This window comes from Symsagittifera roscoffensis, chromosome 2 (genome assembly GCF_963678635.1).
Source record: "Symsagittifera roscoffensis chromosome 2, txSymRosc1.1, whole genome shotgun sequence".
Classification (NCBI taxonomy): Eukaryota; Metazoa; Xenacoelomorpha; order Acoela; family Convolutidae; genus Symsagittifera; species Symsagittifera roscoffensis.
The window spans coordinates 82,989,055-83,012,988 of NC_087063.1; the positions used below are offsets into that span (position 1 = coordinate 82,989,055).

The 23,934-nt window shown below is 33.8% G+C and overlaps 2 protein-coding genes across 2 annotated transcripts in view; one reads left to right on the top strand and one right to left on the bottom strand.

Moving 5' to 3' along the window:
• LOC134840025 (motile sperm domain-containing protein 1-like) overlaps window positions 1–23,934 on the top strand; it is a 484,177-nt gene that overhangs the window by 89,194 nt on the left and 371,049 nt on the right. The gene's annotated exons all lie outside the window — the stretch shown is intronic.
• On the bottom strand, window positions 11,995–21,298 carry LOC134840201 (uncharacterized). The gene is made up of 3 exons (XM_063855925.1): window positions 20,822–21,298; window positions 13,883–14,133; window positions 11,995–12,741 (listed from the first exon to the last, which is right to left on the bottom strand). The coding sequence occupies exons 1-3, from the start codon at window positions 20,985–20,987 to the stop codon at window positions 12,046–12,048; spliced, it is 1,113 nt and encodes a 370-aa protein (XP_063711995.1). The 5' UTR covers window positions 20,988–21,298; the 3' UTR covers window positions 11,995–12,045.

Here is a 23,934-nt window from a genome sequence, read left to right on the forward strand (position 1 = left end):
TGTACAACAGTGCCGAAAATGAAAACTTTGTACAAGAGTGCCGAAAATGAAAACTTTGTACAACAGTGCCAAAAATGAAAAGTTTGTACAACAGTGAAGAAAATGAAAACTTTGTACAAGAGTGCCGAAAATGAAAACTTTGTACAACAGTGCCGAAAATGAAAACTTTGTACAACAGTGCCGAAAATGAAAACTTTGTACAACAGTGCCGAAAATGAAAACTTTGTACAACAGTGACGAAAATGAAAACTTTGTACAAGAGTGCCGAAAATGAAAATTTTGTACAACAGTGCCAAAAATGAAAACTTTGTACAAGAGTGCCGAAAATGAAAACTTTGTACAACAGTGCCGAAAATGAAAACTTTGTACAACAGTGCCGAAAGTGAAAACTTTGTACAACAGTGCCGAAAATGAAAACTTTGTACAAGAGTGCCGAAAATGAAATTTTTTACAACAGTGCCGAAAAGGAAAACTTTGTACAAGAGTGCCGAAAATGAAAACTTTGTACAACAGTGCCGAAAATGAAAACTTTGTACAACAGTGAAGAAAATGAAAACTTTGTACAAAAGTGCCGAAAATGAAAATTTTGTACAACAGTGCCGAAAATGAAAACTTTGTACAACAGTGCCGAAAATGAAAACTTTGTACAACAGTGCCGAAAATGAAAACTTTGTAAAAGAGTGCCGAAAATGAAAACTTTGTACAACAGTGCCGAAAATGAAAACTTTGGTCAACAGTGCCGAAAATGAAAACTTTGTACAAGAGTGCCGAAAATGAAAATTTTGTACAACAGTGCCGAAAATGAAAATTTTGTACAACAGTGCCGAAAGTGAAAACTTTGTACAACAGTGCCGAAAATGAAAACTTTGTACAACAGGGAAGAAAATGAAAACTTTGTACAAGAGTGCTGGAAAAGAAAACTTTGTACAACAGTGCCGAAAATGAAAACTTTGTACAACAGTGCCGAAAATGAAAACTTTGTACAGCAGTGCCGAAAATGAAAACTTTGTACCAGAGTTCCGAAAATGAAAAATTTGTACAACAGTGCCTAAAATGAAAACTTCGTACAACAGTGCCGAAAATGAAAACTCTGTACAAGAGTGCCGAAAATGAAAACTTTGTACAACAGTGCCGAAAATGAAAAATTTGTACAACAGTGAAGAAAATGAAAACTTTGTACAAGAGTGCCGAAAATGAAAACTTTGTACAACAGTGCCGAAAATGAAAACTTCGTACAACAGTGCCGAAAATGAAAACTTTGTACAACAGTGCCGAAAATGAAAACTTTGTACAAGAGTGCCGAAAATGAAAACTTTGTACAACAGTGCCGAAAATGAAAACTTTGTACAACAGTGCCGAAAATGAAAACTTTGTACAACAGTGCCGAAAATGAAAACTTTGTACAAGAGTGCCGGAAATGAAAACTTTGTTCAACAGTGCCGAATATTTGAACAAATTTCAACATATTAAGTGCGGCAATCAAAAATTAAACAGCGATCGTTTACAACCTTAAGTAAAAATTTTGAATTTTGAGTAAGAAATTTTGCAATTCAGACGTTTTGGCGCCAAAATAATTGTTTAATTTGCAGTTGCAGACATATTGGCGCCAAAATTGGAAAGATTTTCTTTGATAATTAGCGCCAGTAATTTCCCGCTCTTTAGAAAATGCGTGTAAATTATTTTGAAGTTTTCGCACCTTTTAAGGCACTGTTGAACGCCCCCCTTAGGACATATGAGACCAAAGCAAGGTAGCGCAAATGAATATTTTCTAGTTTTAATTTGTCTCATAAATGTTACCATTTCTTTTTCGGATTGAATTGAATTTAACAATCAGTTTTCACATATGTATGCCATGAGTTCCTCCTTGCCATTTATTCTTCCTTGTTTTTTCCCCTCTGTTCGTCCTTTTACAGCGTCTGTCTCCGATTGGTCAGATAACCATTGTTCTAGTTTATTTGGTGACAACACCCCATAGTCATACGTCTCGTCGAGTTCATTATCCAATTATGCCACGGGCGCATACATGCTGACTGCTTTGATCGGATTATTTGACGTTTGGATCAATTTATCTCAATGTCCTATCCTCTAGGATTCCTAAAAGGCCCTTGCCGCTAAATGACCCAGTGAGGCAGTTAGCAATTATCACTTAAGTGAGAATAAAATAGAACTTAATTTCTTCGAACTGTAGACCCAATCGCACTATCGCGATGTCCCTCCGAGGCAACTTTACATCCGTATAAAATTTTCGAGAACTTATGGTGACCTTAATTATTTTGCTATCAGTGAAGACTGTGAACCTAACGAAATTATACAATAGATCTACATCCACTACAATTGTCTTCCAGTATATGCACTCCTCGCTCCCGATCCGCGCGCCTTCTGCTTCAGAGATATTGTTGTGTAGCCTCCCGATTGTCCTTGACTGCCACTGGCTCTTCGCCACCTTCTATGAAGCTTTTTATCGTATTAGTCCTACGGACTTTTCATCGATGTTTTTGGCACGCATCCCCTAGAACTTCATTTGCAACGTTCTTGTCCGTTTTTGGAAATTTATCGCCCCTTTTGTACAATCTCACCACGTTGTTTAAAACTCTTACGACTCCCCATCACGTAGATCTCGTGTTCAATAAACTCAAAACATTGTTTAGGCTGTTGGATTTGTCTGGAATTAAAGTTGTCGTCTCTCCCTTTCTCTGTCTGTCTAGTTTTTTTGTTTTCGTCTTGCTTTTTTTATAGTCTCTCCTGTAACTAAATTCAATCTCTTTCTTTGCAACTAGTGTACTCTCCTCAAAACTTTTTTCATCTAAATTTGATCCAACTTCTCTTCTCTTCAAATTCTCATACACTGGATGCGTCTCAAACAGAACTTGGCCGTTCGTTTTGATGCGATGATTCATTACATTTTGTGCTAATTTTTCATTGTTAGTTTGTAAAATTGTCACTTATCATGTAAACTTGAACTTTTTCATTGTCAGTATGTCAAGTTGTCACTTAGATTGTAAACTTGTTCTGACGTAGATCGGGTTCGAGTAGATAGCGCTCATTGACAACATTTCGTTTCATACATAACTGGAAGAATTAAGACGGATCAGAACACACAACTCACGAATCTAAAATTAATGTATAAATGCGATTGGATATCTGAGAATTTAATCGGATTTCTGAAAAGTTATTGTGCTATTTCAGTTACTACTAGTCACAAAATTCAGTCAGCACCTAAAGCAATCTACGTAAACTGATCGTATTATGATGACCACTTTTGGCCAAATTGGGTATAAAAAAGCTGAAACCAAGGTCATACAATTCGCAAAATGAAAACTATAACTTATAAATTTTAAATCAGCGTCTGAAAAGCTTATGAACTTTGTTTCGATCAATCTTTTGACTTTTTTGTACTGTTTTTTGATAACCACAAAATTCAAAAGTCACGGCCTTGCTTTTTCTCGCTTTTAATTCTAGCGAGGTCATTCGAACGTCTTTGTACTAGTTAGAACATAGTTGAAAGATCGAAGGGAAAAAGAGCCCGGCCTGATGCACGAAGTGCCCGATGGCGGCTCTTTTTCCTGAGGCCATCTTCAACTATGTTCTAACTATTGAAGAGTATGTTTTTGCTCTTCCTGAGGGAAAAATGCCTGAAAATTAAGAAAGAGCCCGGAAAATTGTGAAAGAGCCGGAGAATTGCGCGAAACTATGCAATTGGTTTCTTTTTTCATTCATGCGTTCTAATATTTCATTTTTCATTCATGCATTGTTGTGAAAGAGCAAAAGCATACTCTTCTTAGGAGAAGAAATCTTAGATGCGACAGAATTTACCTGGCGACAATTAGTTTAAACAATCCTACAATTTTTGATATAAAAAGTAAATTCATGTGTCTCTAATCTATAGGACCTTGCTCAAAAATTAGTTTTTTGTCATATTTAGAAAGCAAATCAGAAGGGAACACAAGTTTAACAAATGAAATTAGAACAATTCTATATGAAAAAAGTTTCGACTCCAAATTTTTTAGAGAAATTTTTTTGGTCATCGCTCGCAGTCTCATTTTGACAAAATTAAAAAAAATTAAGGTTATTTGCTCTTTTCTGGATACTTTACATCAGCCTTATTGATTGCACATTGTCGAAAATTCTGCATTTTTATTCAGATTTTTTTCCAATTGTCATATTTTTTGGCCATTCGCAGCGTTCCTAAAATTACTCAAAAAATTGAACTAAAAAAAAAGAAAAAACAAATCATTTGAACTTGGTTAAATCCGACAAAAACGCCATTAGACATGAAATTTTGACACAGTTAACATAAGAACCCTTACTTGAAAAAAAATTAAGAAAGATCAGAAAACACAAATCACGAATCTAAAATTAAGGTATAAATGCGATTGGATATCTGAGAGTATAATCGGATTTTTGAAAAGTTACGATGATATTTCAGTCACTACCAATCACAAAATTCAGTCAGCACCTAAAGCAACGTACGTAAAATTGATCGTATTCTGATTAACACTTTGTGGTGAAATTGGGTATATAATTAAGTGCTGAAATTTAAACGCGAAATATTTACGCGTTGATAATTATCCCGCACCACAAAAACGTTGCAAATTGAATTGAGTCTAGCTGATTTGTCATATACGACTTAATTTTTATTCTGATTCTCGAAGAAAACGGAATAATTACGCCTGCGTAGTTTTTCAAGTAATTTTCGGTGATCGGAATAAAAGTTTTTAACAAAAATTTTTGTACCCTAATGGAAATATCGACTCTCTTAAATCAATTGTACAAAAAAATAGTTTCCGGGTTCACCTCCATAGACCAAAAATGCTGATCATACAATTCCATAAACTATCTCTATGAAAAAATACTAGTCATACAAACTGGTATATTGTACTAAAACAAAAGCTGCCCCAATTTTTTTTCAACCGCAAATCGAATTTTGTTCTCAAACAAACATTAAAAAAAATTTGCATGCAATTTTTTTTTTTGTGCGTAAAGTAGTTTGTTCAAAAAATTGGATATGAATCCGTTTCTCTCGATAACTTTTTCGGAAAGGTGAAAACTCTTGTTTCCTATGTATGGAATTTTTATGTATGCCTTGAACAAGGTCAGACAATTTAAAAATTCAAATTTTAAAATTAAATATCGTTGAGATTTTTTGCCAAACTTACAAGTTTGATCCTTTCAGTATATGATTTTTGTAATGAAACTCCTACAGAAATCAGGTAGTTTCCAATACATTGTAAATGAAAGGCGATCAAACATTTGGCGACTCTAGTTTTGATTAAACCATAGTTTTTGTCACTTGTGTTCGATCAGAAACAAAATTAAAGAAAAAAATCTATTTTTTTGGTTTATTGGAAAGTCATACAACTTCCATATATGAAAAATCATATATCATAGATTTTTCATGCAACTTTCTATACTTATGGAAATGCATGCAAAGTTTATGATTAGCCTTTTTCCATATTTTAAAAATCGTTTGATTAGACTTTTTAGTCAACCCGGGCTTACCTCCCAATATTTTTTGCGAAATTTTGGAAGTTTGACAATTTTATTATTTGATATTTGATTTTGTTCAAAGTTTACATTTTTTCAATTTATTTTCCCAAAATTTATTCGAAATCGATGAACGGGCAATCGGAGCATTCAAGGCTTTGTCCTGATATACGATCGGTTTTTTTTAACGCATGAAATTGAAGAACTCTTCCGCTCTGCAATAACCATAACAATACCTAAGCAAGTGCAAGCTTTAGATAGCCTGACAAATTTTATGACTTCCTCTCAGAAGTGTTAAATATTGTGTTTTTATGAAGTTTTGCTATTAAAACATTTGTAGGCATATCTGGTTCTTGAAAATCATTATTATTTTGAACTTTTCCTGATACAAAAACACAGAAAAGGCCACATTACAGAAAACCTAAGAAAAAAACCGATTTTTTTTGTTAAGTGCTTAAAGTTAACCCCTTTAAAAACTGACGAGTGCACAATACCCTGAGTGGCTAGGATTTTTTGATAAGTTTAATAAAACAAATAAACAGGGACAACTTTCGAAATTTGTGACCGACTACGTTAAAAGTTTTTCTACATGTACTCAATCTTTTCAGCTTTTGAAACACTCCTAGATCTGATACACTCCTGGTCACTCCATAACCAAATCTAGCAACAACCAGTTTTTGATTCAACCAGCTTTGCTTAATATTTTAGATTCTCAAGATTTACTTGATCGGTTTATTTTGTATTTCGTAGAAAAAGCACATTGCTTTAGCTTTAAATTAAAATGTGACTTAATTAAACAAGCTAGTGTTTATAACCCATAATAGAAACCATAGATAGACCAAATATCCGACCACGTAACTCTGGAGTTTTAGCAAAAGTTTCAGAAGTTTTTTCACTTTTGATCATAAACGGTTTTTTTTCCTTGCTACTCAGTTTGAATAAAACGTAGAGAAGAAGGTTTTTCTACAAATATTCTCACTATGTGATTGAATACAACTGAAGCACATCTAAAATGATGCTGTTTAGAAGTTTAAAGAAAGAATATTTTTTAAAAACTAGGGAAGCCTTCAGTTTGTGTTATCCTAATTTTAGCAATACATCCTCTCTTTCTGATGGCTATGTTTCTTGTAGGAATCGTTACGCAAGCAGCTTATTTCAATGCAAAGTTTTTCTTTGAAAAAGTCACAGTGAAAGTGTGTTGCGCTATGATATAACAAACATGATTTGAACCCCAATTAAAAATGTGTAATCATCACTGCCTTGTATTTTGGCATAGCATTTCTGAAATCTTAAAAAATGTGAAAGAATGAGTTTGTTGTCATTTAGTGGAAAAAACGGTTTTCATTAAAGCTGCTAATAATGAAAATGATAACCCAGATAGCGAAGTTTTTTAAAAAAATTGTAAGTGTCATTGATCGCCGTAGTAAAACATAATCCTTTTTAAAGTACATTAATAGATTTTTTGAATGTCACATTAAGTTTTTTTTCACTCAAAGGAAAACAAAGTATGCTCAATATTTAGAAAAAAGCAAATCTTGCAAAAAACACGATTAACTTTAAGTTCCTCAGTAAGTTTCAATGTTTTGCAGAAAAATGGGTTAATCAAGACCATAAAATACTTGTTCTTGCCTGAATACAGAAAACAAAAGTCAGGCCAAGTAATGACATCAAAATGCACTAAATAAGATAGATTTTTTCAGTATTTGTCTAAGATTCGCTCTGGTGCTATCGATTTCTTATCTCAACAAGACTGCTCGTATCAGGGCGAAGCCCTGAATCTTCCAACTGCCTTTCAAGGTTTTATGGTGCAGTAATAACATTAAAAAATTAATTGTAATAAAAAAAAAAAATTTCTAAAATTTGAAATTTTTTATGAAAATCATCTCTCCACACGCCATTTAAAGTACAAAAAGATAGATTTAGCTCCTTGTTACAAATCAGTTATGGCAAATAAGCTTCTTTCAACCAATTTGGAACGATTTATAAGACTGATTAACTCTCCGCTTATGCGTTAATAGCGCGGAATATGTATCGCGCGTTAATTGTCCCAAATTGGCCAAAATGGCAATCTTTAAACCCCCGTAACTTTACGAAAAATAATCACAGGTGAAATATAAACATTGGAACCCATTTGTTGATTGTTTTTGTTTTAGAAAAAGTGGGTTAATCAAGCACAGATTTGAATTTTTTTGTCTGACCAGAGAAAATGAAAGTCAAGCCGAATAATGTTCTCAGTACGCATTCGGTTACATAAATTTTCAACCCTGCAGAAAACTTCATTTTTTCTCAAGAGTTGCATAGGTATTATCAAATTTTTTAAAATAACAAACAATGAATTCTTTTTGTTCAATGTTTTAGTAGAAAAGTGGTTCCACCAGGAACAGCATTTGTCTGGTCCTGCCTGCGAACTGCATCAGTACCTATGGTAAATAAAATTTACGGTTGCTTAAGTTTCGCTCTGAAAAATTAGAAATTTATGCTTGGTTTTCAAACATACGTGAAAACGTATGAATTTGTTGCATAGAGTCCCAGATATAATCCTCGTTACTTTGTGTCTGTATAATCCTTGATTCCAGAGACAAGGCGTGAAACATGTTAAAAATTTGTCGGAATGATCACAGAAATTGAAAAAGAAAAGAAGAACAAAACGAGCGTGCGCCATTGTTGCGGAATCCACTAACAATTCACAAAATGCAGTTTGACGTCGTAATGGATGCCAATTTTCACCTCTTTTTTGAGTCTTTTATGGCGCATCTGAATATCTACCCTTAAATAGACCAAGTGAACGAGCTCCATCAAAAATTAATTGACAAATTCAGAGAGTACACTCTTGAAACTTGTCGAGTGACTGTTCCGCGATTTATCGTGAATTTTTTTTCTAATGTTCAACTCGATAAAATGGGTTTTTTTTCACAATCAATTTCCGTTTTATGGATTACAAGCACAAAACATTTTTGTAAACGGTACGATACCATACGTGCAAAGTTAGACAAAAAATCATGTAAATGTCTAGAAACTCGGGTGTCCGTTGTGTACCGAAAGATCGTTTGAACGTACCCAAAAACTTTCAAACTGTTCCAATGCGCTTAGATAAGATTGTTGCATAGAATAGGTTGTTCCCATATGGGTTTAGCGTGAGTTGTAAATTTGGATGATCATTTGTCATAAGCCTTCTCAAGATCAAAAAAATTGGTAAAACCAGCTTTTTTTTATTCAATACAATGATGCGCTATTTCAAACGCAGATGTTTTTGCTTGTGCACGCGAGTAGCTTCGCGAGAACACTTCAACTGTTCGGGCTTTAAGAGTTTACATTGAGATATAAATTTCATCATTCGAAGATGAATAATTTTGTTCAAAAATTATTCTGAAAATACTTAACAAACGTGCAGAACGAAAACTATATTGGTCTGTCTGTATTCCTGTTTTGTATAATAGCCGTATTTTGGCAATTTTGCAGCTACAAAGAGAAAGAGCCTTATCAAACCAAAAAATTTGGCCAACAAAAGATTTGGCTAAGCAATGCTCAAGTTTAAAAAGAAGGTAGCATGCTGTAGTTTCTTCGATCAAACTGTTAAAGTTCCGATATTTCCTTAAGCTTTTCGGATCTATTTAACAACCTCCCCCTTTTGTATCTTCTAAAGAATATCGACCTGCATTCTGATTGGTCGTAAATTTTGCTGCAAGTAATCTACTTCGCAATCTCCGCCCTTACTTGAAGGGGGGTGAGAGATTGTTAAATAGATCCAATTTTTCTTTTCAGGTTGTCTATCTAGATTGATGTTAATTAACTGTGCGTAATGATCACTAATTGTACATTTCAGTGTGAAAATATTGTGGAAAGCTTTTGAACTTGCATGATTCGAGCAAGACCAAATTCTCGAGTAGGTTTCTCATTTAACACTTTGAAACCGAATGATGTCAGTATTTTTTAATAATCTGCTAAAAAGGTTGTATTTCCTCATAGATCAATTTTAGGATCCCCACAAAACAAATTTTGTCCTTTAATGTGATGTGTTTCATTGAGTAAATCCAGGTTCAGCAAAAACTTGCTTTGATTTCCCGTTGGTCGTCAAAATCTCGATTGCCTAATGTAATCAAAAGTTATCCGTATCATTAGCAGAAAATTTTAAAGAACCGTTGACCGATTTGTAACAAAAGAAGACTGCTCGTATCAGGGCGATGCTCTGAATGTTCCGTGCCTTTTAAGGTTTATGGAGCAGCAGTAATAACATACAAAAAAATTAAATGAAACAAAATAAAAAAAAAAATTTTTCTAAAATTTGAATATTTTTATGAAAATCATCTCCCCACACGCCATATAAAATACAACAAGGCTGCTCGTATCAGGGCGAAGCCCTGAATGTTCCGACTGCCTTTTAAGGTTTATGAAGCAGCAGTAAAAACATAAAAAAATTAAATGAAATAAAACAAAATGAATTTTTTTTTTAATTTGAAATTTTTTATGAAAGTCATCCCCCCACACGCCTTATAAAGTACAAAAAGAGAGATTTTGTTCCTTGTAACAAATCAATTGTGGCAAATAAGCTTCGTTCAACCAATTTGGAACGATTTATAAGACGGATTAAATCTCCGCTTATGCGTTAATAGCGCGAATTCTATCGCGCGTTAATTGTCCCAAACTGGTCAAAATGGCAATCTTTAAACCCTCATGACTTTACGAAAAATGATCACAGGTGAAATATCTTTCCAAATTTAAGCTCAGTACAACAATACCTTTTGAATGATGTAAAAAAATTCCGTCAAAAATGGCTAGTTATAAAGTCGAAATTGATCTGAAGAAAAAAAAAAGCCACCCCGAGCACAAATATTCCGTTACTTCCATATCGAACGTCGGAACAACAAGCTTCATTGTCTCCTTTCTTATAAACACTACTTTTTAGTAATATTAGTCTGATAGCCATCAATGCCCAATATGATTATGTAAGCCAGGTTCCACATAGAGTTACCAGGGCCAGAGTTTTGACTCCTTCAAGTTTGAAAAGATCACGTGGGCATCTACGTAATTGTATACTTAGAAGGAGGACATATACATTTTCGCAAACCTTTGTTCATCCTCAAACTCTTTACCCTCAAAAGGTCTGTCATAGTTGAATCAAAACTAAAAAGCTTAACAAGACTGCTCGTATCAGGGTGAAGCCCTGAATGTTCCGACTGCCTTTTAAGGTTTATGGAGCAGTAATAACATTAAAAAATTCAATGAAATAAAACAAAATGAAAATTTTTTTTCTTCGAAAATTTGAAATTTTTTATGAAAATCATCCCCCCACACGCCATATAAAGTACAAAAGGATAGATTTCGCTCATTGTAATAAATCAATTATGGCAAAGAAGCTTCTTTCAAACAATTTGGACTGATTTCTAAGACGGATTAACTCTCCGCTTACGCGTTAATAGCGCGAAATATATCGCGCGTTAATTGTCCCAAATTGGCCAAAATGGCAATCTATAAACCCCCGTAACTTTACGAAAAATGATCACAGGTGAAATATCTTTTCAAATTTGAGCTCAGTACAACAATACCTTTCGAATGATTAAAAAAAATTATGTCAAAAATGGCTGGTTAAAAAGTCGAAATTTGTCTGAAGAAAAAAAAACCCACCCCGAGCACAATTATTCCGTTACTTTCGTATCGAAAGTGGGAACAAAAACTGAACTTTGCTGAATTAATTTTGACTGTTTACGTCAGTTTCCTAAACATTTCTTTTCTGGAGCGTTTAAGGTTTGCTATTTTTCCATGGTGGAGATAGACTACAAGTTATCACTGTTTCCAACAAATCATAGCATAAACTGTCCAATTTTTTGTCGGTATTCAAATTCCCTTTTGATTGCTTTTTCGCATTTCACAACATCTGCGTTTCCATTAGTTTGTCTCATTATTGGAATAAAACAAATCAAAAGGATTGTTTGTCTCGTTATTCAAATCAGACAAATCAAAAGGATTGTTTGTTCCGCCGCACTTTAATAAAATTTAAATTAAGACCATTTATCCACAAGGGAAAGGACCAACATACGAGCTGTTCAGCTCTTGACAGAGAGCCGTTGTTGTGCCCCTGGTTAGGAACTACATGCAATTTTTTGGTTAGTTTTCTGGGCTGGGTAATGTTGCCTTACTCTCAAGCACCGAGCACGGATCATGGTGGGTCTCGAACATCCGACCTTTCGATTGAGAGGCGGAGACGTAACCACTTCAACACCGCTCCACTAAAATTTGTCGAGTTGGTCATAATTGTCTAACAACACGAAGAAAAGAACTTGTTACTTTACTTTGTCCATATCATTTTTTGAGTTCACTCGAACCCATTTTCACCCATTTTCATTGATGGTTGACAGTGGCTGGTTTTTACCAGTAGATGTCGGTCCCTAGCATAATTCACAACATCACATTATCCAAAACTTTTGAACCGAAACATTTGGCTTTTCTGGAAGTACGACAAAAGCTAGGTTAAATTGATGGTTTTGAAAATTTTAAGAAAAACACTCACAATCTGACAAAAGTGTATATTTTGTGGCCTCAAAAGTTTTCTCGTGTTTCTTTTAGCTAGCATTTTTCGTGAGACAAATGGCCCATGATGTGATCATGCCTCCTCAAATTATGGCCTTTATATGTAATTATCACCCCATCTGCGATCTGCTGCAGATAATTTTCTATCGCATAGATTAAAAACGGGGCCTTTTCAGCAAACACTTCGTGATCGAAAACGTCCATATCCTTTGCTTGGAATAAATAGTAATCGCCGAAGAAATGTTGAATCGCTTGAATGTGACGACTTGTATCATTTAAGTCGCTCATTAAATAGATTACGTCACTCTCTCTTTTAATTCCGAGACGTGTTATTTTAAACATCAGGGCTTCGGGTCTTAGCTGTTCCAAAGCACATGGTCTGTCTGTACCCCTCAAGTGAATCACAATAAAACGATCAATTGAGTTCGGTCTCCTCTTTTGCGATGTTGAAATCACGTGAGCGTCTTTCAGACATTTCGCCTTGATAAAATGTCCAACGGTCTGAATGAACTTCGAAAAAGGTTTGCGCTGGAAATTGTAGATCACTTTCATCAAATTGGTTGCCTTTTTTCTGAAATGATTGGGATCAGCATAATGTATTCTGTGCATCGTTGACTTTGAAGTTTTCTTGTCGTATTTGCCGTATTCAATACTAAGGACGCTTCCACTTGCCTTATTTCTGTATATGTATTCTGCGTCCACCATTCTGAGCCTGCATTTCTTAGAGATCATCTGGAACAAAAACTGTAAATTTAATCTGGAAAATATATATATATATATATATATATATATATATATATATATATATATATATATATATAAGTAATCAAGAAAAAAAATTATTGAGATAATCTTGAAAAAAAAATTAGTCCAAATGTCTCATTAATTGTTCTGACCGAACATTTGTGCTCACCCGTACTAGAGTTTCCTTGATGTTGATTATTTTTTTGAGTTTTTGTTATCAGTCTTTATAACATTGCAGATAAAATCTATTAAAATGAGATAAAATTGGATTCGAAATTTACTATTTTGCAAAGCAACTAGTTTTGATTTATTTATGAATAGACAACCCAATAAGTGGACGTTGCATGCAACGTGAGTGCCAATCTACCCTGGGTTGGGTTATAAAACCCAGGACTTGGACGATCTCGAGAAAACTATGTTAAATTAAACGGTACCGAGTGGCAGCCAGTACAATTATAGTTTCTCCGATTCGTAGAGGATCTATGAAAAGCTGTTCAGCCTGCCTAAGCGTCGTAAGTTTCTCCTATGGTAAACAGTTTTCACCAATCAAGAAGTCTTTAAAAAATCAGTAGATTTGAATTTTAATTTAATGGTGTCTTCTTTTTTATCTTAACTAGAACAAATACATAAATTGTGATTTTTTTCCCGCAAACTTATCAAACTTGATAAATGCCAACAAGCCAATTTGGAACAAATAACGCGTGGTAGGTTTCGCTCGGTGTAATTTAAATGGTTTTTGAAAGTAAACTTTCAAAAAAATGAAACTATTTCATTGATTTTTATTCAAATTTTTAACAAAATCATATTTAAAACCATGATAGCCGCTTGCTTTGCAAGTTGCACAAAATGTTCGACCAGAAAAAAAAAACCTGAAAATTGTTTCATGTTTTTTAATCAAATTAGAGTTTTCTTATGTGCATGGTGTGATGAAAAGATCTGACTAAACATAAATTGCAAATGTATTTCAAATATCAATCATTTTTAGCATTCCAGTCAACTAAAACTTTCACTAAAGTGTCTTAATCTGATGTTTTTTCGTTAAAAAAGTATAAAATACCAGTTTGTCGAAATGAGTTTTGAAATATACACTACGGCGATGTTTCTAATTATTGAGCCATTTGTAACTTACGTTGGCGAATTTGAGCGTGTATACCATTTGACTGACATCAGCAATATGGGACCAAGTCCAGCCGTGCACAAAACTAAAAGGCCAGTCAGGGTTCGCATTGGACTGTTTTACAGGTCTGTTGTTTTTGTCTCGCATGTGGACAGCATTGAAACCAGGGCGGTAGTCAACAAGCGTTCTGTTGATCGAAACAGCAAAGTGGGCGGCGCCCATGAAATCGTCCATTTTGTGCAGTAGTCCCGAATTTCCCAAATCTGGAATCAACTTTTTTTTTAGTTTTTCATATGCAAAGTTTTTTGTCATATATTCGCTATACATCCAGACAAAATCAGTGAAAAAAAAGGATGGAAATTTAATAGAAAAATTATCCATTTTCTTCAAACTTGTTATACAAAAAATTCAACATAGCAATGGCTTTTTTGGTTGATGGAAACGCTTCATACACTTTAATTACACTTTAATTACCGGATCATATTTTGGTGGAATACTTCAGTTCTTTATGGTTTTATTGACTCTGAATCATTTTCAGTTTAACTTAATTTATTTTCCACCAAAAAGGCACGCTTTCAACGAAAAAGCGCGCAGTTTCAACCAAAGGTGAGCCAAATTTTTTTAAAACATCCTTTTTCCTAATAGACAATAAACTGTGATGTTGAAACTTTTCATACATATAATTTTTTAACTTGGTATGGGCTTGTACATAAGAGGCTCGTTTTGATAGATCTGTTCAAAATTAGCCGATAAAATTTGCGTAAATTTTGATCAGACAAGGTGAGCCAAAAATGTACAATACAAATCTTTTTTTCATTCTTCTTTGTCTGCGTTTAACCAAATTTAAGGAAAATAGAGAAAAAATTTGTTTAAAACTTTTTCTGGCTCAGTTTTTTGAGCAATGTTTTTTTTGTGACCCAATTTTTGGGAAAAAAGACGAAACGTGTTTACTTGGTATGGCTGACTTTGGTCAAACAAATTTCGACAACCTAACTTTTAATTTGTACGAAAAACTTGCCAATTTGGCCAAATTGGGACAATTAACGCGCGATAAATTTCGCGCTATTAACGCGTAAGCGAGATTTAATCCGTCTTAGAAATCGTTCCAAATTGGTTCAAGGAAGCTTATATGCCATAATTGATTTGTTAATAGGCGCAAAATCTATCAATTTGTACTTAATATGACGTGTGGGGGGATGTTTTTACATAAAATCTCAATTTTTTTTTATTACTTTGAAAATTTTCATCTTATTAATGCTCCATAGACCTTAAAAGCAGTCGGAACTTTCAGGGCTTCACCCTAATACGAGCAGTCTTGTTTTGATTTGTTTTTGAATAGACAACCCAATAAGTGGACGTTGCATGCAACGTGAGTGCCAATCTACCCTAGGTTGGGTTATAAAACCCAGGACTTGGACGATCTCGAGAAAACTATGTTAAATTAAACGGTACCGAGTGGCAGCCAGTACAATTATAGTTTCTCCGATTCGTAGAGGATCTATGAAAAGCAGTTCAGCCTGTCTAAGCGTAGTAGGTTTCTCTTATCGTAAAGAGTATTTTTTCCCCGCAAATTTATCAAACTTGATAAATGCCATTTAGCCAATTTGGAACAAATAACGCGTCGTAGATTTCGCTCGGTGTAATTTATATGTTTTTTGAAAGTAAACTTTCAAAAAATGAAAGTTTTTCATTAACTTTTATTAAAACTTACAACAAAATCATTTTTAAAAACATGATAGCCGCTTGCTTTGCAAGTTGCACAAAATGTTCGACCAGAAAAAAAAACCTGAAAATTGTTTCATGTTTTTTAATCAATTTAGAGTTTTTTTATACGCATGATGTGATGAAAAGATCTGACTAAACCTAAATTGCAAATGTATTTCAAATATCAATTATTTTTAGCATTCCAGTCAACTAAAACTTTCACTAAAGTGTCTTAATCTGATGTTTTTTTGTAAAAAAAAGTATAAAATACCAGTTTGTCGAAATGAGTTTTAAAATATACACCACAACGATGTTTCTAATTATTGAGCCATTTGTAACTTACGTTGGCGAATTTGAGCGTGTATACCATTTGACTGACATCAGCAATATGGGACCAAGTCGAGCCATGCACAAAACTAAAAGGCCAGTCAGGGTTCGCATTGGACTGTTTTACAGGTCTGTTGTTTTTGTCTCGCATGTGGACAGCATTGAAACCAGGGCGGTAGTCAACAAGCGTTCTGTTGATCGAAATAGCAAAGTGGGCGGCGCACATGAAATTATCCATTTTGTGCAATAGTCCAGAATTTCCCAAATCTGGAATCAACTTTTTTTTTAGTTTTTCTTATGCAAAGTTTTTTGTCATATATTCGCTATACATCCAGACAAAATCAGTGAAAAAAAAGGATGGAAATTTAATAGAAAAATTATCCATTTTCTTCAAACTTGTTATACAAAAAATTCAACATAGCAATGGCTTTTTTGGTTGATGAAAACGCTTCATACACTTTAATTACAGTTAAATTACCGGATCATATTTTGGTGGAATACTTCAGTTCTCTATGGTTTTATTGACTCTGAATCTACGTAAGCTTAACTTAACTTTTTTTCCACCAAAAAGGCACGCTTTCAACGAAAAAGCGCGCAGTTTCAACCAAAAGTGAGCCAAATTTTTTTAAATCATCCTTTTTCCTAACAGACAATAAACTGTAATGTTGAAACTTTTCATACACAGCATTTTTAAACTTGGTATGGGCTTGTACATAAGAGGCTCGTTTTGATAGATCTGTTCAAAGTTAGCCGATAAAATTTGCGTAAATTTTGATCAGACAAGGTGAGCCAAAAATGTACAATACAAATCCTTTTTTCATTCTTCTTTGTCTGCGTTTAACCAAATTTAAGGAAAATAGAGAAAAAATTTGTTTAAAACTTTTTCTGGCTCAGTTTTTTGAGCAATATATTTTTTGGCCCAATTTTTGGGAAAAAAAGACGAAACGTGTTCACTTGGTATGTTTTACTTTGGTCAAACAAATTTCGACAACCTAACTTTTAATTTGTACGAAAAACTTAACAACATTTTAACAAAATTGATGCTTATTTTATGCACCCGATAAAGGTTTCTCTGCCTGATATCTGTTTAGTCAACTTTGTAGAATGTTTCAAAGCTGCCAATATGCGACAAGTAATGACCTCTTAACCTACAAAATTTCGATGAACGCGTAGCGTAGCGTTAACGAATATTTGTTCCGCCTCAGAAATCAATTTTAGAGTTCCGACTTTCGAAGAAAATGCGGAATAACTATGCTTGGTGTGGTTTTTTATTCAGTCAACTTTCAACTGGTTAACTAAGCGTTTTCGACAGATTTTTTTAACCATTTGAGAGATATTGTTATCCTAAGCTCAAAGTTAAAAAAATAATTTACCTTTAATCCTTTTTAAAGTGCGATATATTGCGTACTTATAATACAACTAAGAAGCAAATTAATGCGTTTCAAATTGAATTGGGGCCAGCATATTAGTCCTATCATCACAATACGAGACGCTAAAAACACTCCTAGTGTTTTACAGAGCTTGAGGGGGATAAAATGAAGAAAAAAAGAAAAAATCTATTTTTTTCCCAATTTTTTTGTCAACTTTTTATAGAAAAAACTTTTCAATTGGCCTTAAGTGCAGTGGCAAAATTCAGGCCTTTACTCTGAAAATCTAGAAGTCTTGTTTCGATCATAATCAGCTAACTGATACACAAATTTTGTTAGGACAAATTATCACTTTGTATTTGGAATAGTTTGTGGAGGAAAGATGTAGATAAAAATCGAGAAACGTTTTTGAAATAAATCACAATTTTAAAGTTTTTCAGACGCAATAAAATGTGTCGGCATCAAGGCAAAACTTGAACTATTTTAGCTGTTCTTCAACATATGAAAAATTAAAAATTCCGTTTTTTTTCTGATTTTTCAAAAAGCTGTTTTTTCTGATTTTTCTGATTACTATAGTCATTTGATAAAAAAAACTTAACTCAATTCAACTCGGAACATAATCTGAGCGGAAACCAATAGCCGCTTACAACTAAATAATACAAACTATCAAAATTTAACCAATTTATCAATTAATTTTACCCAAATCAAATACAGGTTAAACAGATATCGAGATTTCAAAACAAGAAAAAGAAAGCTCTCACTGATATCACAAAACGGAAATCAACAATTTGCGTTCTTTTTGAAAATATATTCCAAGTATGTAAAGGGTATTCAGATGATTCAAATCACCGCTTTGATTTCGTCAATTTTGGTTCTGACAAATCGTTCTGGAAAAGTGATCAAAAATTCAAAATTTTGATTATATATTTGTTAATATTTCTTTTTTTTTCAAAATTAATTATTAATTTTTTAAAGAAGAAAGAAGTTTTCTGGATCTTTATAGCACACGCAATGAAAATATGAATCAACGCAAAAAAAATTACTAGTTTTATTGTGTCATGATTTAGCATGACCAAGAAATTCAAATTAGCGAAAATTAATTACTTCACGCGCGATGCGTAATTGATTATAACTACAAATGGAACATTGCTAGCCGGTTGCTTTGCACGTAGCATAGAAAATTCAGACCACAAAAGAACCTAACAAAAACAGTTTTTGCTTTCAAATTGTTTCATTTTTCGTTCGTAACGTGATTAAAAGATTTTATTACAAGGCTTAAAATTAGTTATTTTTGATAGCCATAGTGTAATTGGCATAATGAGCATTATATTTCTTCCAAAAATGAAAAAGAAAACAACAAGACTGCTTTTTAAGGTCTGTGGAGCAGTGTGAACATGAAAATATTGAATGTCATAAACTAAAATGAATTTTTTTTTTAAAGTTGAGATTTTTTGTGAAAATCATCACCCCACATGCCATATAAAGTACAAAAGGATAGAATTTGCTCCTAACATATCAATTATGACAAATAAGCTTCTTTCAACCAAATTGGAACAATTTCTAAGACGGATTATTTCTCCGCTTACGCGTTAATAGCGCAAAATATATCGCGCGTTAATTGTCCCAAATTGTCGAAAATGCCATCTTTAAACGCCCATAACTTTACAAAAAATGATCACATGTAAAATATTACACACAGGACACGTTTCAAATTTAAGCTCAGGACAATATTATTTTTTGAATGATATAAAAAATTCCGCAAAAATGGCTAGTTAAAAAGTCGAAATTTGTCTGAAGAAAAAATCCCACCCGACCACAAAATCTCTGTTACTTTCGTTAGGAAAGCCGGAACAATAAAGCTATCTTGACTGGAGTAATTAAAAATATATGATTTAATTGAAATTTATCCTCCATTTACAGACCATGCTCGCTTACTTTATCTAAATTAGACTAAAAATTCCCTAGGGACGGAAGTGCCCGTCAGCTTTTTTGACTTGTTTTTTTTCTTCAAACTTTGGCCTGCGGTGAATAAGTTTTTGTTGAAATGGGGTCTTTATAGTGTTCTGGGAACACTCGGAAAATCCATTTGGTCAACCTAAAAAACATCAAAGATTTCGAAATTTTTTGTGAAATTATTTTAAAAAATAAAAACTGCAGAACATACTTGGAATCTAACAAACTGGTCATTTCTTTGGCAGTAAGGGATTTTCGGGGGAATCACTTTCTTTTTGGTCAATTTTGGTCTTTCGTCAATTTTGGTTCTGACAAATCGTTCTGGAAAAGTGATCAAAAATTCAAAATTTTGATTATATATTTGTTAATAATTCTTTTTTTTTTCAAAATTAATTATTAATTTTTTAAAGAAGAAAGAAGTTTTCTGGATCTTTATAGCACGCGCAATGAAAATATGAATCAACGCAAAAAAAATTACTAGTTTTATTGTGTCATGATTTAGCTTGACCAAGAAATTCAAATTAGCGAAAATTAATTACTTCACGCGCGATGCGTAATTGATTATAACTACAAACGGAACATTGCTAGCCGGTTGCTTTGCACGTAGCATAGAAAATTCAGACCACAAAAGAACCTAACAAAAACAGTTTTTGCTTTCAAATTGTTTCATTTTTCGTTCGTACCGTGATTAAAAGATTTTATTACAAGGCTTAAAATTAGTTATTTTTGATAGCCATAGTGTAATTGGCATAATGAGCATTATATTTCTTCCAAAAATGAAAAAAAAAAAACAACAAGACTGCTTTTTAAGGTCTGTGGAGCAGTGTGAACATGAAAATATTGAATGTCATAAACTAAAATGAATTTTTTTTTTAAAGTTGAGATTTTTTGTGAAAATCATCACCCCACATGCCATATAAAGTACAAAAGGATAGAATTTGCTCCTAACATATCAATTATGACAAATAAGCTTCTTTCAACCAAATTGGAACAATTTCTAAGACGGATTATTTCTCCGCTTACGCGTTAATAGCGCAAAATATATCGCGCGTTAATTGTCCCAAATTGTCGAAAATGCCATCTTTAAACGCCCATAACTTTACAAAAAATGATCACATGTAAAATATTACACACAGGACACGTTTCAAATTTAAGCTCAGGACAATATTATTTTTTGAATGATATAAAAAATTCCGCAAAAATGGCTAGTTAAAAAGTCGAAATTTGTCTGAAGAAAAAATCCCACCCGAGCACAAAATCTCTGTTACTTTCGTTAGGAAAGCCGGAACAATAAAGCTATCTTGACTGGAGTAATTAAAAATATATGATTTAATTGAAATTTATCCTCCATTTACAGACCATGCTTGCTTACTTTATCTAAATTAGACTAAAAATTCCCTAGGGACGGAAGTGCCCGTCAGCTTTTTTGACCTGTTTTTTTCTTCAAACTTTGGCCTGCGGTGAATAAGTTTTTGTTGAAATGGGGTCTTTATAGTGTTCTGGGAACACTCGGAAAATCCATTTGGTCAACCTAAAAAACATCAAAGATTTCGAAATTTTTTGTGAAAATATTTTTAAAAATAAAAACTGCAGAACATACCTTGGAATCTAACAAACTGGTCATTTCTTTGGCAGTAAGGAATTTTCGGGGGAATCACACTCTTTTTGGCGTCAATTAGTGTTGTTAGAAAACCAGAAATAATAAGAATTTCAGAAAGAGAAGTCGATACAGTTGAAGTATAATAAGTATTAAGTTGTTGTATCATTGTTGCTGTCTGCTGTTGCCACTTGTTAACAAACAAATAGTGGAAACAAATAGTGGAAAAACGCAATTGTTTGTCACTCCGTACTTGCAACGAGCTGAAGATCGTTGCATTTGTTTGTGAATTCCAGTTGTTGCTGAACCATTTTTTCTGCACTATAATAAACCATGAAATAAGTCAAAAATTGATTGTGAAGTCACTGCGATTTGTAACCTTCGTGAATCTTGTTGATAAGAAAGATCATGCTTTGGCAAATGCTGAACAGCTATTACTATCATCCTTTTGACAGCCGACTAACTTGAGCAAAATCATCTTTTTTTCACTCTAATTTCTAAAAAAATGATTAGGGGTGAGCGGTTCCTCATTGTCTGTGATATCGGATTATAATTACACCAGTTATAAAAAGACCAATGAAAAAAGACTTGTTGTTGACGATTTTTTTTTTTTGCAAAACTACTTATATTTCGCAAAAAAATACAGTTTGGCTTCGTAATTTGGCTAGTTCTGAGCTATGATGAACCATTCAAATGAATTTCATTTCATCATAGCTCATTTTTGAAATGCATTTTTTACCTGGTTCCAGGTTGTGGTTTTAAGATCAGACGGTCGCGAACAAATTGTGTATTTCCAAGTGCCAAAAAAGGACATTTAAAGACCGCCGCGACTAATTTTTTGACCCCGCGACTGTTTTTTCTACCCCCGCGACAAAATTTGCGGCCGCCGCGACTAATTTTTTTCTACCCCCGCGACAAAATTTGCGGCCGCCGCGACTAATTTTTTGACCCCGCGACTGTTTTTTCTACACCCGCGACAAAATTTGCGGCCGCCGCGACTAATTTTTTGACCCCGCGACTGTTTTTTCTACCCCCGCGACAAAATTTGCGGCCGCCGCGACTAATTTTTTGACCCCGCGACTGTTTTTTCTACCCCCGCGACAAAATTTGCGGCCGCCGCGACTAATTTTTCGACCATCGCGACCGAGATACAATACTCCCAGAGTTTGTGCGCGACTTAAAACGCTGCCGAGACTATGGATTTTACTGGCGGAATTAGCCTTTCTGCGACCGACAATGTCCAAAAATTAGTCGCGGACCTCGACCCGGGTATACAACTGTAACAATGACAAACTGAAAATTGAAATTTGAAAATTTTGAAATGCATTTAATTAAAAAACTGTGACACTGACAAATTTAATTTCGGCTATCTTCTCAATTTAGTTACACTCGGATAGCTGGTCGTCTAATTTCCTAAGCCCTGTGCTAAGCGATGAAGCCTGATTATGGTATTTTCCAAAGAATTCTCATTTTCTAGATTTGCTTTGAACTGTCGCTGACAAATTGTTGCCAAGCCAGTTGTAAAAATCCGCACTGGGGATTTGAATGAGCCCCCTTAACAAGGTGCTTACTTTTTGTTTCGACTTTCAAAGCCGCCCACAAGTGCTCGATCAAGAAACAATTGCCGAGACACGGGGTTGGGTCGAGCACAAACTCGAAACATAGCGCAAGCACGGTCGAATCATATCAAAATTCCAATGACAGGGGAGAGACGACTTTTATTTGTGTTCTTTTTTGGTGTAATTTGCATCTAACAGCACTTGAACGCAATGAAAACTGAGTAGCTTTGATCATAGATAAAACAATTAAATGCTTGTGGCTAAAATAAAGAGAGACGGCTAAGTATAAAGAGAAACGCACTCAAAGATTCAACGGCAAAGATAAAAGAGAAATGCTGACTAAAAAAGCTAACTCCTAAAGATTTAGGAAATATGAGAAATGACTTAGGGACAGTTTCAACGATATTTCGAGCAATGTTTTCGTATAATGGTTTAAATAATCCAAGAAAATGCGCATTTGGAAGTCCTGATAAAAAGGTTAGGGTCCTAGCCCGGTCACTTTTTGGCAACGAGGTTTGCAGAAAGTGACATGAGCAGGGAAATTTATGTAGCCAAAAAGTGACACCAAAAAGTGACATAATTGATGTCACTTTTTGGAACTTGAGGTTAACACCAAAAAATGACAAGGGTCTACTTTTTTGGAAAATAGCTGAAATGGTCTGAAAACCCTTATTAAAATCCAAAAATAACAAAAAGGTTCTTACTCTTTTGAGTAAACACAAAAAAACTAGAGTTTACAGAGTTTTCAACAAGGAAATTGACTAAAAGTTAGAAAATAAGAGAAAAACAGCCCAAAAAGTGCCCAACCCCAAAAATACCCTTGCCCCAAAATCAACGAAATAACCAAAAAATCGATAATAAACTGAAATAAAAAAATAATGTTACGATCTAAACCTTTTTCTAGATGGGAATTGACATAAAACTATAGTAAAAACATGAAATTGAGTATTTGACGCCCAACCCTAAAACTGGGGTGTAGCAAAAGCCTGATTTTCTCAATCTCATTGTTTTCGGAAATTTGCTGAAACTCGTCTGAAAACACTTAGTAAGTTTAAAAAATACCAAAAAAAAACAAAAAGTTTGTTATATCTTTGAGTAAACAAAAAAACTAGAGAATAGCATTATCAATAAACAATTGATTAAAAATGAAAAAAAAGAGAAAATGAGCTCAACTCCAAAAAATATCCCTAGCCCCAAAATAATCCAACAAACGAAAAATTCGATATGAAGCTGAACTATAATATAATGTCTTGGTTAGACCTTCTTTCAAGAGGTGAAGGTTAGCGTGTCGTGTAGGCAATTTAAAAAAATCTGTTAATGTTTTTTTTTGAATATTTTATCTAAGTGAATACTAGTTCAACGACCTTACAAGGCAGTTGGAACATTCAGGGCTTTGCTTTAATACGAGCAGTTTTCTTAGTGATAAATTTTTTGTCTTAAGAACCGTTTAAAAATAGAAGAAGCTTCCATTTACCAGTTCTTGTAGAGATAGATAGTCTGGAGTACCAATCACTGTGAACACGATCAACTGTTCCCTTTACTGTTAAAAAAAAGTTC